This window comes from Tachysurus vachellii, chromosome 26 (genome assembly GCF_030014155.1).
Source record: "Tachysurus vachellii isolate PV-2020 chromosome 26, HZAU_Pvac_v1, whole genome shotgun sequence".
NCBI classification, from domain to species: Eukaryota; Metazoa; Chordata; class Actinopteri; order Siluriformes; family Bagridae; genus Tachysurus; species Tachysurus vachellii.
In genome coordinates this window covers 8,570,094-8,585,175 of record NC_083485.1, presented here as the reverse complement: position 1 = coordinate 8,585,175, position 15,082 = coordinate 8,570,094, and the positions used below count along the sequence as shown (strand labels likewise).

The 15,082-nt window shown below is 35.5% G+C and overlaps 1 protein-coding gene across 1 annotated transcript; it reads right to left on the bottom strand.

Moving 5' to 3' along the window:
- Positions 1 to 10,230: 10,230 nt before the first annotated feature.
- On the bottom strand, positions 10,231 to 13,968 carry LOC132841387 (neuropeptide FF receptor 2). The gene is made up of 3 exons (XM_060863740.1): positions 13,614 to 13,968; positions 11,286 to 11,385; positions 10,231 to 11,146 (listed from the first exon to the last, which is right to left on the bottom strand). The coding sequence occupies exons 1-3, from the start codon at positions 13,966 to 13,968 to the stop codon at positions 10,231 to 10,233; spliced, it is 1,371 nt and encodes a 456-aa protein (XP_060719723.1).
- Between the last annotated feature and the right edge of the window lie 1,114 nt (positions 13,969 to 15,082).

Sequence of the window (15,082 nt, the reverse complement as noted above, 5' to 3'; positions counted from 1 at the left end):
GAACCAGCCTTATAAGGGACCCCATCCTCATTTGGATGACACTAGAGAGTGTGAATATGTTATAGTAAATACTGCAGAGTGTGGAATTACATAAACACCTGAGAGTGGGATTATAAATAATGTCCTTTATACAGCCTTATACAGTCAATTGGAGTTGTGTAACCAGGAGCTCCTAAGAAACTCATAAAGTAGCTCAGCATCTGTATTGATCAGGCAAATGTCCAAAAACTTCATGAAGCGGAATCCAACTGGAGCTGGTACATCTCTAGATAACTTGGGATCCTCATGGGGTTGGCCTCTTCTCTTTGAGGTCTGAAATCTTCATTAAGCAGAACAATATCTGTATGCCTTGGGATGGGTAGAATAAGAGAAGCAAATGGAGAGGAAATAGCATAGCTGCTGTTCATAATATTAGCAAGCACTAGATGATAATGAGAAATGAAAATATACTGGAACACATGGTTATAGGATGTTTTATGTGTATGCCTGGCTAAAGAGCTATGTCTTTAATATATATTTAATCTGGGAGGGTGTGCCTGAGCCCACAAACACTGTCAGGAACGCTATTCCAAAGTTAGGAGTTTCATTTAACTGTCCAATAATCTATTTAAAGATCCAGTAATAAAACTTTTCTACAGTAACATTACTGTAGAATTTGCCTTTCTTTAGCTTTATGTTTTTATATCTTGGTAGGGACCCAGTGCTTTGCAATTTGCTGTATATGGTGCTGACCTATGTTCACCAGTACAATGGACATCAGAAATTGGACCAGGCAGCAATAGAAGAAATGTGGCCTGGCCTAACATATTACATTCTCTTTTACATCATATAGATGATCAGTTGCATTGCTTACCTGAAGAAGAGATGTCAACAGGATGCATTACAGGAGGAAAGGAGACAGTTTGATGCCCTGGGTGTTCTGCTAGGAAACCTTGTGCCTTTCACTCTTTGCGGATGTTACTTTGACATGTACCATCTACTTAAACATTATTGAGACTAATTACTCAATACTTCATCCCACCAGTATTCCATAATAGCAGTGGCCTCTTTCATTAGGATAATGCACCCTGACACACTTTTTCAGGAATTGTTTGATAAACATGGCAAAGAGTTTAAAGTGTTAACATGGCCTCTAAATTTCCCAGATTGCAATCCATTCAAGCATATTGCATAAATATGTACATTCATACTATGCATATGAATGTGTCATAAATAGAATTTTTCAAATACTAAATCTGCCAGATGCCAAACAACTTCTACTTTAAGGAGATGTTTCTAAATCCAAATCTACATTTGGAATACTACATTTGCAAGAGTATTTCAGGCTCCCATGTTTAAATTACAGAAGGTTTAGTTTTTTTGTAATATTATTCTGTGAATTTTTGAGGGTATCTAATAGATGCCATTTTTTAAAATGAATATATATTTATTGATATATTATATAATATTTTCCAAATGTCATATTAAAATTTTATGAATTACGTATTCTATTTGCGTTTAAAAGATTGGAATGTTTATGTTTAGAATGTTCTGAGTTAAACAGTTACTGAAGATTTCAAATTGCCTATCAACTTTCATTTACCTTCTGGCCCTGTAAAATATCAGTTCTGTGTTTTGGATCCTGTGTTTTATTTTTGTTTAGTCCACTGACTGATTTTCTGGTTTACTGACTTCTGCCTGTTTATTCTCACAGTGTATTCACAGTGTATGGCCTTCCTGAGGATATTGTCTTGGTCAGGGGGTCCAGTTCACATCAACATAATCAACATATAATCATTATGTGTATATTATTAAATATAGTTTATTTATATAAAATGGGAATACCTCATTGAGTTGAATAAATGGCTAATATAGTGGGGCTAAATGTTCTACTATATAATATAATATAATATAATATAATATAATATAATATAATATAATATAATATCAGTGTTGTAATGTAACGGAGTACAAATACTTTGTTACTGTACTTAAGTAGAAATTTCACATATCTCTACTTTACTTCACTATTTAAATTTGTCAACTTTCACTTTTACTCCACTACATTTCCATAAAATGTATACTTTTACTCCTTTATATTTCCACTAAGCATCTTCGTTACTCGTTACTACAAAATAAAATCAGAAGAAATGTGTGCGACTGCAATAAGGGAGGTTTGTGGTATCACTGCTCCTAGATTGCTGCTCTACGGAGAAGCACAGGCACATGCAGCGTGCACGCGCAGTCAGAGCTGGAGCAGAGGTGGCAAAAGTACACACCCTTTACTCAAGTAGAAGTACAGATACTCATTTTTTAAAAGACTCCAGTAAAAGTTGAAGTAGTGACTACACTCTTTTACTCAAGTTAAAGTAAAGAAGTATGGGCTCTGACATGTACTTAAGTAAAAAGTCGCCGTTCCTACTACCTGTTTAGTGTCATGCTTCTAACTGGACGTCATGTTTTAAATATATATATTTATATAAATATATATATATATATATATATATATATATATATATATACACACACACACACACACACACACACACACACACACACACACACACACACACACACACACACACACACACACACACACACACACACACACACACACACACACACACACACACACACACACACACACACACACACACACACACACACACACACACACACACACACATGGGGGCACGGTGGCTTAGTGGTTAGCACGTTCGCCTCACACCTCCAGGGTCGGGGTTCGATTCCCGCCTCCACCTTGTGTGTGTGGAGTTTGCATGTTCTCCCCGTGCCTCGGGGGTTTCCTCCGGGTACTCCGGTTTCCTCCCCCGGTCCAAAGACATGCATGGTAGGTTGATTGGCATCTCTGGAAAAATTGTCCCTAGTGTGTGATTGCGTGAGTGAATGTGTGTGTGCCCTGTGATGGGTTGGCACTCCGTCCAGGGTGTATCCTGCCTTGATGCCCGATGACGCCTGAGATAGGCACAGGCTCCCCGTGACCCGAGGTAGTTCGGATAAGCGGTAGAAGATGAATGAATGAATATATATATATATATATATATATATATATATACATACGTATATATATATATATATATATATATAAAATTTTTTGGAGTGTGCTGATGGATATTTGTATTCATCAGCCACAAGAGTGTTACGAAAGGCAGGCACTGATGTAGGTGAGGTAGGGTGGAGTCAGCGTTCACATTCATCCCAAAGGTGTTCAGTAGGGATGAGATCAGAAAACAACCACATATAGCAGGAAAGGTCAGGTGACCCAATACTTTTGGAAATATAATGTATACCAAGTGTATCACCAAGGCCATATCCCAAACTGTAGGGAGATTCCAGGTCTGTCCTTGAAAACAACTCAAAATTATTGTGATGTTTTACAAATGACAAAATTAATGTGAATTAACCTGTGCATTTTATTGAAATTAAAACAGGAACATTTTGAGAAGAAAAATTATTAATTTATACTTTATACTACCTCTATAACAGTTTTACGGCATATAGAAACTATCGAACTCTGACTGAATCAGATTTCAGATAACAGTTACATATTACAGAAATTAAGAATATTACGAACATATTAAAACAAAATAGCACCATGTGGCAGCATCCCTTATATAAACATAAACAAAATTGTAGGGGAAAAACTTTAGCCACTCCAAAAACTGGGGCAAGGAATTTAAAGGCAAGGCATATACAACAAACAATGAGAGCCTTCTTTTTAGCCTCAAGTTTTATAAACTTGGCATTAAGCCATAACCTTATTAACAAAAGTCTTTGTTTAGCTTGAGAAGCAGTTGATTTTCAAAGTACTTGGAATCCATACATGCTCTTTTTGGTTGTAAAAATTCGCTCCCAGGCAGCTGAGGTGTGTTAAGCCTCAATGATAAGTGGCAGAGTGAGAGAAAAACTTTAGTATCTCCAAAGTGTCAGAGGGACAGTTGAGGTAGGTCTCTAGTTGGCTGGTGTGATATCAAGAGTGGAACTTTTTTTCATCGCTGAAAAAAAGTCATCTTCTGAGGAATGTGAGGTCTCACTTTGATGCACTTCCATTTGTTGTTTCAGGTGGCTTTTAATACAGTCAAGACCTATCGAATACAAACCCAAGAAGGATTTTTTTTTATGCCAAGATGGTTAGGTAACATTTTGCCCACTCCTGCATGAAAAACAATTGCTCACTATGTTTTTTTTTTAAATGCCAAAATGTCTTTTGTTATCTTCAGCAGTAAAGCATAAAGTAAACTGTTCAAAGCTTACCAAGTTTCAGGACACATTCATCACTTGTCCAGTACGTCTTAAATTTGGGGAGTAGAATCGCAGCAGCGATTAGCTCTGGATCAACAAGCATCTGTCCAAAACGTTTTTCGATTCCTGCTAGAAGAGCATCAACCAAAGGCGCACAGAACCTGGAGGAAAATGTTTAGAAGTGTTATTGTAGGTACCAACCACCCCATTTGCACATTGGTCTCTCCCTGAAGAACACTGAGTGCTTTTGCAAATGGGCTCATTGTCTTTGCATATTCTTCCAGAAATGCAAGCTCAGCAGGAGTGACTCTGTGAAAAAATAAATAAATAAAAAGACTGTCATGCTTTGTTGCAAGTTAAAACAAATATCAGATTTTGTTTTGTAATGTTAATGAGTAGTACTATATCATTTATACTGTGTGTGAGTAAGAAATTAAAGTTTACTTTTTTATTTATGAATGGATCTCATATGATCCATTCATAAATAATGTATTAATCATACTACAACCAATAGGCTAAGTTCTGAAAATGACGTGGTACTTACATGGGATTTTTTAATGCACTGCAGACAGCTGTAATGGCTCTTTCTCCTTGTTCCCTCACAATTCTCACAATCCTCTCCACAGCTAGAAAAAGGGAATTCCACCTAGTGTCATTTGGCCTCAAGAGCTGGAGTTTGCAGTTTTCTTTGATTATCTCAGCAGCTGTGGTGGATCTTGCACTTTTGTGCCACAGACTTGAATTGAAATTGGCTTCCAAGTCATCAACTGTAGACACCAGATTCAGGAGGTGGCAGGCACAGCGATGGTGTTTAGGCAATTGATATTCCAGGCCATCATCTTGGTCCAACATTGTTCCAGTTTCAACAAACTCAACACCCTCAATGTTTTCCTCCTCTTCATAGTCATCATCATCATCATCATCATCATCATCATCATCATCATCATCATCATCACCACTCTCTCTTTTTCCCTCTTGACTTTGCCTGGCCCCTTCCACAGTTTCTGGATTATTGTTTTCTTCAAGCTCACCATAGATTCTAAATGCTTAGAAAATTGGTGCCGTTGTCAGTTGTTGTGCGAACAATCTTGTCACAGATGTTAAAGATGCTCAGTGTGAATTTCATACATGGCACCTGCAAGTGCAGAAAAAGAATGTGTGCCTTTTAGTTGTTTACATGGCAGGGCACCATAACATCTCTGTAGAGTTTCTGGATCTATCCAGTGTGCTGTGACACCTATGAAGCTCTGTCGGTGTGCTGTCCAGCAGTCAGTGGTGGTTGCAATGAACTCAATTTCACTCATGGCTGCTTTCAGGTTGTTCTTCATTTCCTGTGTTGCCTTTTGAACTTTGTTTTTTACAGTACCTCGAGACATTACTGCAACACTTGGTTGTAAGAGATGCACAAGGGATTTAAAACCCTCCGGTTCAACAACACTTAGTGGATGTAGACCCTGAATGACAAAGTTTACAATAGCTTCATCTATGCTGTGCTGTGAGACCCTCTTGGTTTACCACAACTTCATTTGCTTTGATGAGGGGCCTTCATCTGACGATCTTCTTTTTAGAGCAGTTAAAGTGAGCTGGGTATACCTCTCCAAGTGATTGGGGTGCTTTCTCTAGAAGTGACAAGTAGATTTAAGAAACAGACAGACACATAGGACATAGAAAATTAATTCAACTAACAGAATTACAGTTCCTTAAAAGTAAACCTTATGCACCCGGGGGTGATATAATGATGGTGAATTAAGTTAATTAATATTCCAATAAAAATAACAGCTAGCTCACATTACAAATGTATAACTAGCAAAGTTAACTAACATTCACTAATCAAGCAAACACATGTCTGAAATGTGCATTCATAAAAATTTATGCTAACATTACAGACATAGCAAACACCATTATTACTGAAAACATTAAAATGGCTCAAGACAAGAAAGATAACAATAAAACGTTAGATTACCTGTATGTGCTTTCTCAAATTTGATGGCAAATTCTTGAAAGCCAGCAATTTTGGGTTGACACAATTCGCAACGCATTCGCCAGGAATCCTTTTTGACGCCGATTATTTCAAACATCTCCCTCATATATTGCCATGGGTGTTCAGGAATGTCCTCGTTGTTAGTTATTTTAACATCTGTGACTCCCTCTGAATTAACATTAGCCATTCCTTTTGTAGGTGTGCTGCTCATTGTTAGCTCTGCTATCCTTAGTCTATCTCTGATAGTCAGTAAATAATACATCAGTGACATGGTGAAAAAGCCGCACAATGATAGGATGATAGGCTGAAAACAGCGCTCAATGAGAAGAAATAATACTAAAATAACGAGTCTGTTTTGAAAATGTGAGAACTAAAAAGTACAGATATTTGTGTAAAAATGCAAAAAGTAAAGAGTAAAAGTAAAAAGTTGTCCGAAAAATAAATAGTGGAGTAAAGTACTGATACCAGAAAAAATTACTTAAGTACAGTAACGAAGTATTTTTACTCTGAGCTGGAGGCATTTATCTATAACGTTAATCGGCGGAAAACCGCAAAGACCGCAACCAAAGTTGATAGCACAAACAAAATATTATTACAAACAATCTATTAAATACTAAATAAAAATAACATTTATTGATTTGGTCTTTGTCTTGTGAATATTTTTTTATTAATGACTGCATTCATTGGACACACTGTAGAGAATGCACATATACATGAACTGATTTGATTCAAGACTGGCATCATTACATCATGCATAAAATTTTGGTGTCCACTTTTGCCATTTAATAATACCATAACTTTTGGCTTACTATGTAGTCATATAATATATAATATAAAACTCTTCTTGTTTTTAATTGTCACTGAGGGCTAAACCCCCTAAAGATGAAATCCTAGAACCGCCCCTGCTCTTATGCCTACCGAAAATCACTTTTTACTTTTACTTCAAATACTTAAGTACATTAAGTATCAAAAAATTACTTTTGATACTTAAGTACAGTATATATCAGATACTTTAAGACTTTTACTTGAGTAATATTCTAAAAGGTAACTTTCACTTCTACCAAAGTCTTTTTCTAGTATGATACTTGTACTTTTAATCAAGTATTGCTTTCTAGTACTTTATACAACACTCTCTCACTCATTTTCTACCGCTTATCCGAACTACCATGGGTCACGGGGAGCCTGTGCCTATCTCAGGCGTCATCGGGCATCAAGGCAGGATACATCCTGGACGGAGTGCCAACCCATCGCAGGGCACACACACACTCTCATTCACTCACACAATCACACACTACGGACAATTTTCCAGAGATGCCAATCAACCTACCATGCATGTCTTTGGACAGGGGGAGGAAACCGGAGTACCCGGAGGAAAGCCCCGAGGCACGGGGAGAACATGCAAACTCCACACACACAAGGCGGAGGCAGGAATCGAACCCCCAACCCTGGAGGTGTGAGGCGAACGTACTAACCACTAAGCTACCGTGCCCCCCTTTATACAACACTGTATAATATAATATAATATAATATAATATAATATAATATAATATAATATAATATAATATAATATAATGTAATAAAATGTGTTAATTTACTATCCTGGAAAATTTGAACACTGAGAATATTTGGTTTCTGAGAGGACAGTCATGATAGTGAAGCATTGTGGAAGTAGTATCATGTTATGTCTATGTTTTCAGTCAGCAATAATTGGAAAACTGTATGGATGTACAAATTCATATTCGGTTTACAAATAAGTTTACAAAGACAGTTTACAAATATTTTAAACAAATAAAGTAAGAACCCCCAACCCTGGAGGTGTGAGGTGAACATGCTAACCACTAAGCCACCGTGCCCCTTCACTTATAATATCAGTAATATAATTTGTGATTATTTTGATTGTTGTATTAAATTAGAAAATAATGCAAAATAGTATTTTCATTTGTGATCTCAGCCTTTTGAACCCCACGGTGTATAGATGAGTCGAGTGTAAACTCCACTTTATACATAAAACACTAACTCACTTATTAACTCACAGTTTTAATCCCTGGACTAACATAATCTTTTAATGGTGAGCAAAACCCCCTGTAGATCTCTTGGTGCTCTTCTAAAACCCACTTTAGGGAATATGCACTTTAAATGTTTTCTGAGTGCTACGATGATGTCTGCAAATTGTTACTATACACTGTCAAGGGGCTACTTAATATTTTTCTCTTATTACCTCTTTTATAACTTTACCCTGATAATACACAACATCCTCAATTTATAGATGACAGGGCAACTACTGATTATGTATCCTGAGCTGTGATAACAGATAATTGGTTAAAATAAAATGACCATTATTTTTAGTATCTAATGTTAGCAAATGTGTTGTCAAATATGGTATATTTTCATAAAAGATTATTTTAAAATAATAGCTAAGAGATGAGATTTCTACTTTTTTATTTTTTTTACTTTACCAGAACTTCAATGGGACAAAAGTGTACATACACAAAGTTAACTGTCTCTTCAAACATCTGTAAGATCATATAAATGTAAGTAATTCTATATTGGAAGCTTCTTATTGGCCAGTGTCATTATTAGGAGTTAATTGTGAGTGTACCTGTAGCTCTAAACAGATCTTTTTTTAGATACAATGGTAAAATCCAAGCCAAACATACTGTATGACGTTTTGTCAACATAAATGATTCAATTTTATTAATTTTTTGTTTGCCCTTATTGTGTGTTTACAGACAAAAACTTTATGCAGTTTTAATTACAGTTAGAACAAAATATTACATGACAATATTAGAATCTTATATGTTACACAGGTGCTCAAACAGGGACAGTTGAATTGGTAATAAACATAGGGTCTTGTTTAACTGATATGAAACAACAGAGTTTTATTTTAGTTAGTCATTTCATATAAAATAAAATTTAGATCAGAAAAGTATTTTGTATGTATTTTAACATATGAAACATCACAAATATACTTACTGTAACTACTTAACTCTTATGTAGTTTAATATAAATAAAATGTACTCTTTGAGAGAAAGTTCAGCTTTCACATTTTTAATGACATCTTGCTTGAGATAAGCTACTTTACCTAATCATGTCACCCTACATAAATCTCCTCTTTATTTATGTATTTATTTATGTATTTATTTATTTATTTACAGTTTTTACAGTTGCATGGAAATTGTTATCAGACACTCTTAACACGCATACAGGTCAGTAGAAAAATCTCATCACATTTTACTTAAGTTTGCACTGATTACAAACTTCCTATATATTTTTTTTTTGTTTTTGTTTTTTTTTGAAAAACCCTTCAGACTTTGTTCCACCTCCAAGCATTCTTCATGAGCTGTTTAAACATTATTTGGTAACACTTTACAATTACAGTACATGAATATTCATGCACTAATATCCGAATTAATACTGTACTTATCTAATTATAAAATAAAGCTGAATTAAAACATGTTCTAATTACAAATGAATGAAAAACTAACCTTATCTATGACTTTAAATTTATACCTCAATTATGACCACGACATGTGCATTTGTTAATGCATCAATTAACTTCGGAATTGTTCATTTATTTTCGGATTTGTTAAATGTGTTTTCGGATTTGTTCATTTGTTTTGCACTTCTCAGCCACCGTAGAAATAGGTTTTAGGACAGAGCAGTGAGTGGTAATGAGTGGTAATAAGTAAAATGAGTCAACTGTTTCATTAGTTATGCCCATTTACTGAATAAAACTATCCATAATCTTTCTACATACTTTCTTATACAAGTTTTTAAAGTGCGCTATTACAATGTACCTCCATCTCTCTCTCTCTCTCTCTCTCTCTCTCTCTCTTTCTTTCTCTCATAATTCAGCCTTTTTAGGTATGCTAGTCAAGAATCTAGACAAGTGTACAATATCCATAGGAAAACAATTGTGAACCACTGTAAATGGGTGGATGCTTTTAACATAACTTATACCAGATTTTTAAAAATAACATTTACAACAAATAAAATTTTTACAATATTTAGTCCTTGTTAATACATAACTTTTCTAGATCCTCCATGATCATGGTTTGCTCTTTCTGGTTCTTCTTTTCTGAGAACTGTCTGTTCCTCACCAAACTTTTATCACTGCTTTTACCTAACTCTTTGGACCTACCCAGTCTGCTGCGCGGACCACTACTTATCTCCAAATTCAGATTGGTTGGCAGGACAGCATTCCCCTGAATGTGGTGCAAATAAGTCCTACTCTTGCTGTGCTGAATTGAACAAAGCTGAAGTTTAAAGGCAGCTTGGAATCCCCTGCGGAAGTTTTTATTAAAGAAGCCATAAATGATAGGATTGATGCTGCTGTTGCAAAAGGCCAACCAATGGGCAAAAGGGTAGATATAGATGTTTATTACCCGGTGCTGAAATTCATTTAGGCTGGCATAATCACTCAGCATCATCAGTGTCCACAAAGGCAACCACGACAGAATGAACAGCAATGCTACAACCAGTAACATCTTAACTACATGCTTCTTTTTCCTTGATGCTATCTGGCGAGTTTCATAGCCACTTTGTTTTCTGGAGCCAGTTCCAAATCTAGTACTAGATTCTTGGTCTCTAGAGGGGGGGATAGCTGTCTTGAACAGAGTTAGCCCAATGCGGGCATACATAATGACAATAAGGGTGAGTGGACCCAAATAGATATTGGCAAAGAGCACAGTGGTATATATTTTGCGCATTTTCTTGTTGGGCCAATTCTCATGGCACCAGTAAAATGGCTTTGTAGAATTACCATCCCATAACAAAATGGAGATTTGGCTCTCCTTAGTGACCTGCAGCATGACACCTGATGGACACATAATGGAGATAGCCAAAACCCAAATGACTGCAATTATGAGAGTGGAGGTGGAAATAGTAAGCTTCTGTTTGAAGGGGTAAACAATGCAACGAAACCTGAGAAAAAGTGACAGTACAAGCAGGAGAGAAACAAGACACAGAACAAATAGATATGTACAGCAAATTCTCTGTATAAAAATATATAAAATACATGTTATTAATTTTCCATAACACAAAAATATAAACAGTTCTCTACCTCTCCACAGCAATGGCTACCAGTGTAAAGACAGAAGCAGCCACGGATATTCCTTGTACCATCCCATTCAGCTTGCACACCAAACTTCCAAATGGCCACCCTAGGAGAGTAATTAATGAACAGATGTATAATGATGACAAGAAAGCTCCATTTTATTTGTTGCATCAAATACAACTCATTTTATTTAATGATATTATGAGCTTGCTCATTAGAAACTTTTTTAAACATTAAACTTTAAATTATTGTTCTTTTTTTATACTTCTGTAAAGCTGCCTTGAGACAAAGTGAATTGGTAAAAGCACTTTAGAAATAAATTGAATTGAATTTAATAAATTGGAATAAATTAGGGAAATTATTGATTAATATCAAAATTTTCAAATTTTCAGACATCTCAGTCAAAACAGCTACAGATTACTCGTTTATAAAACACTAAATGGCCTAGGACCTAAATACATTGCAGAAATGCCCACTGAATATAACCCAAACAGATCACTCAGATTGTTAGGATTGAGTCAGTTGGAAATTCCAAGGGTTCACACCAAACAAGGGGAATCTATTGTTAGTTGTAATCATCTTCCAGAAGAGATCAGGTGTGCTAAAACATTAGCCACATTTAAATCTAGACTCAAAACCCATCTGTTTAGCTGTGCATTTTCTGAATGAGCAATGTGCTATGTCCAAAATGATTGCACTATGTATAATCCTTTCCTCTTTTTAATTGTTTTAATTTTATTTTAAAATCAATTTTTAAATCATTTTAAAAGTTTTTAAATTCCTTGCTTTATTGTTGTGATTACTGTTTTTATGATTTTTTTACTTTCTTTTATGTAAAGCACTTTTTACCATTGTGTATGAAATGTGGTATACAGTATAAATAAACATGCCTTGCCTTGTTTTTCACATCTAGAAGAAATACTAGGAAATGAAAGCTTAATTTCAGACCTATTGTCTCATTCATCTTTGATTGAACCCTGAATGTCTTCAGTGGATAGCAAAAACACCAGCACAGATTTTGTGTTCAGATACTTCAGGAGTAAATTTTAAAAATAAACTAAAAAAATAAACACAGTGCCAGAAGAGATTACACCATATTGTGTTAAGTAGCCAGCATTGCTACATTCAATGTGCTATGTACCAACTTCTCCACTTCTCCAAAAGATTTAACTTCTACATTTAGATTAACATTAAGTTTTATATTTACATTTACTTATATTCATATCTATGTTTAATATTAAATAAAAATCTCTTTGACCAAACTGAAAAACACCCACTAAGTCTAAAACAAATTGTACACAACTTAAAGGACTCCTCTCACATCTTTATACCAAAAGTCAGATACTCTGCTGTTTATTTTCTATATATTTTTATTTTATTTTTAATCAATACTCTCTTAATTTTTAGTTCTTTCTTTCTTTTCTTTAATCTAGTTACTCTTGTTGATTCTTTCTTTCTTTCTTTCTTTCTTTCTTTCTTTCTTTCTTTCTTTCTTTCTTTCTTTCTTTCTTTCTTTCAGAGAAAGATGCTGCATTTTTACATGGCATAAATATATGTCTGCATGCAGAACGAGGCATTATACATGAGTAAAAGATTATAAAGAGGCATGGCCAGGTGCAGCGCATAGCAACCAGCACTGAGTCTGTGATAAAGACCCATGTACAGTAGGTGGCCACAGTATGTTACAGAATATTGCTTGTTATAATTTATTAAGGATATTTCATCTTTTGCAGCAGATAAAGAATGTGCAAAAAGGAATACGAATGCAAACAGACTGAATTAATAGCAAAGCATAGAATCTCTCTCTCTTTCTCTCTCTCTGTCTCTCACTCACACACACACACACACACACACACACACACACACACAGATAATTATACACTGTGGACATAATATGGATTGGACCTGTGATTGACCAAGATTTTTTTAAACCAACTACCTCAATGTTTAATTTGTTGTGCATTCTGAGCACAGTGTTGCACTTATTTTATTTGAGTTACTATATCCTTCCTGGCAGCTTAAACCAGTTTTGCCATTTTCCTCTGACCTCTCTTATCATAAATTTTTTCAATAAGTTTTTTTTTTGCAGCACTCCATGTAAACTCTATTGACTGTTGTATTTAAATATACCAGCATATCAGTAGTTTGCGAAATACTCAAACCAGCTCATCATACAGGTGCTATTAAACAGGTGCTTTAATTAAAGTGGATGGTTAGTGTATATACTCTAATTATTCAAAATAGGTATATCATTATTTGTCAAAAAAGAACATACTCAACCTTATTAGTTAACAATTAGTTAACAAAAACAATACTAAACAGACCCTAACTTACCTGTAATGATGTTATCTACTAAGGTGGTGGGCATGCAGAAAATTCCAACCAGCAGATCACTGATGGCCAGGTTGAGAATGAATAGGTTGGTGACAGTGCGCATATGTTTGAGGCTCAGCACAATAAAGCACACCACTCCATTACCAACCATACACATAATAAAAATGATAAGGTAAGATACAATGAAGATGGTAGACACAAAGCAATCATGAAGGTAAAAATCCACATAAGTAATATTGGCAGTAGGAAATGGACAGGAAGTGCTTGAATCGACCAAAAGATTTCCTGAGTTTTCAAAAGTGAAGATGGACACAGAAGATGTTGTTGAATTCGGCTCAAGTGTTTTCAATGCCATTTTAAATCCTGAAAAAGTAAAAAAAAAACAAAAAAAAACAAGGAAATTACATTTTCTTAAATCACATTAATTTACATTTAAAAAATGGACACTGACATATCTGATGTCAGGAAGGCCAAAGTGTCCCGAGTGATGTCTAACATCGAGCAAACAGAGCCGAGCAATGTCCCATGACAAGCAACAGAGCCGAGCGACATCCTTAACTGAGCAGAGGTCACGGAGGTCACGAACACTGCCTCAAAACAGAAACATGTCAGAAGCACCAAAATGTAAAGAAAAAAAAACAATCCACAATCAGGTGATTTGAGCTTGTCATTATCCTGATGTGTCTGTAGGTGGCAGAGTCCTTCTGTCTATAGTGGTGGTTTCCACAGAATGCATGAAACTAGACCCAAATGCAGGGAAAACAAAAAAACACAATTTATTATAAAAAAATAAATAAAACATAAACAGGGAAAATAATCTGGGGAACTGGAAACATGGTACGGCAAACAAACACTGACAAAAAAACTAAGCAACAAGTACATAGAACAACACAGACAAATAAAAAGACTATGACTCCGCATGCCATGTGGAGTAAATAAATAGGCATAGTCATTAATGGCCAATTAGGAACAGATGAGTCGAGAAAAAAAACGTGACACAAACATACAAGAGTGCCCTCCCTAATGTTCCAGCAGAGAATGTCCAAGCAGATTCCTGACAGAAACCAAAGAACCAACCAAAGAAAACATAGTAACACCGACTTAGATTCTGTTGGGTCACAAAGAAAAGGTTACTTCTGCCAGAAATTAATACATTTCTTTCACATCCTGTTTTCTTTCTCTTTCTGTGGGGCAAATTTTATTTCTGCCTTTGGTTTGACAGAAATACTTAGTTCCCTAAGGGAACTCGACAATGCATCAAGTAGTTGTGTCTGAAGCTCTGTGTGAAATTGGGTAGGTCATGTGATGAAGTGCAGCTCGCCAGCAAGAGAATAAATAGGCATCTATGTCACATTCCTAAAGCTTGTTAGTATTTAGCAAGCACTCTGTCTATGTTTGTGTTATTTGTTGTTTGGAGAGGAACTTTCTCACTGTGTAACTTCTGAGAGGCCAGCCAGCACTGGTCATGG

What these genes read in the sequence shown, in the direction of transcription:
- LOC132841387 (XM_060863740.1), bottom strand. Translation starts at nt 13,968, where the DNA reads ATGGCATTGAAAACACTTGAGCCGAATTCAACAACATCTTCTGTGTCC. An exon ending in AGTAGATAACATCATTACAG is followed by an intron (nt 11,386 to 13,613) that starts GTAAGTTAGGGT and finishes TTACTCTCCTAG; the next exon opens with GGTGGCCATTTGGAAGTTTG. An exon ending in GTAGCCATTGCTGTGGAGAG is followed by an intron (nt 11,147 to 11,285) that starts GTAGAGAACTGT and finishes ACTTTTTCTCAG; the next exon opens with GTTTCGTTGCATTGTTTACC.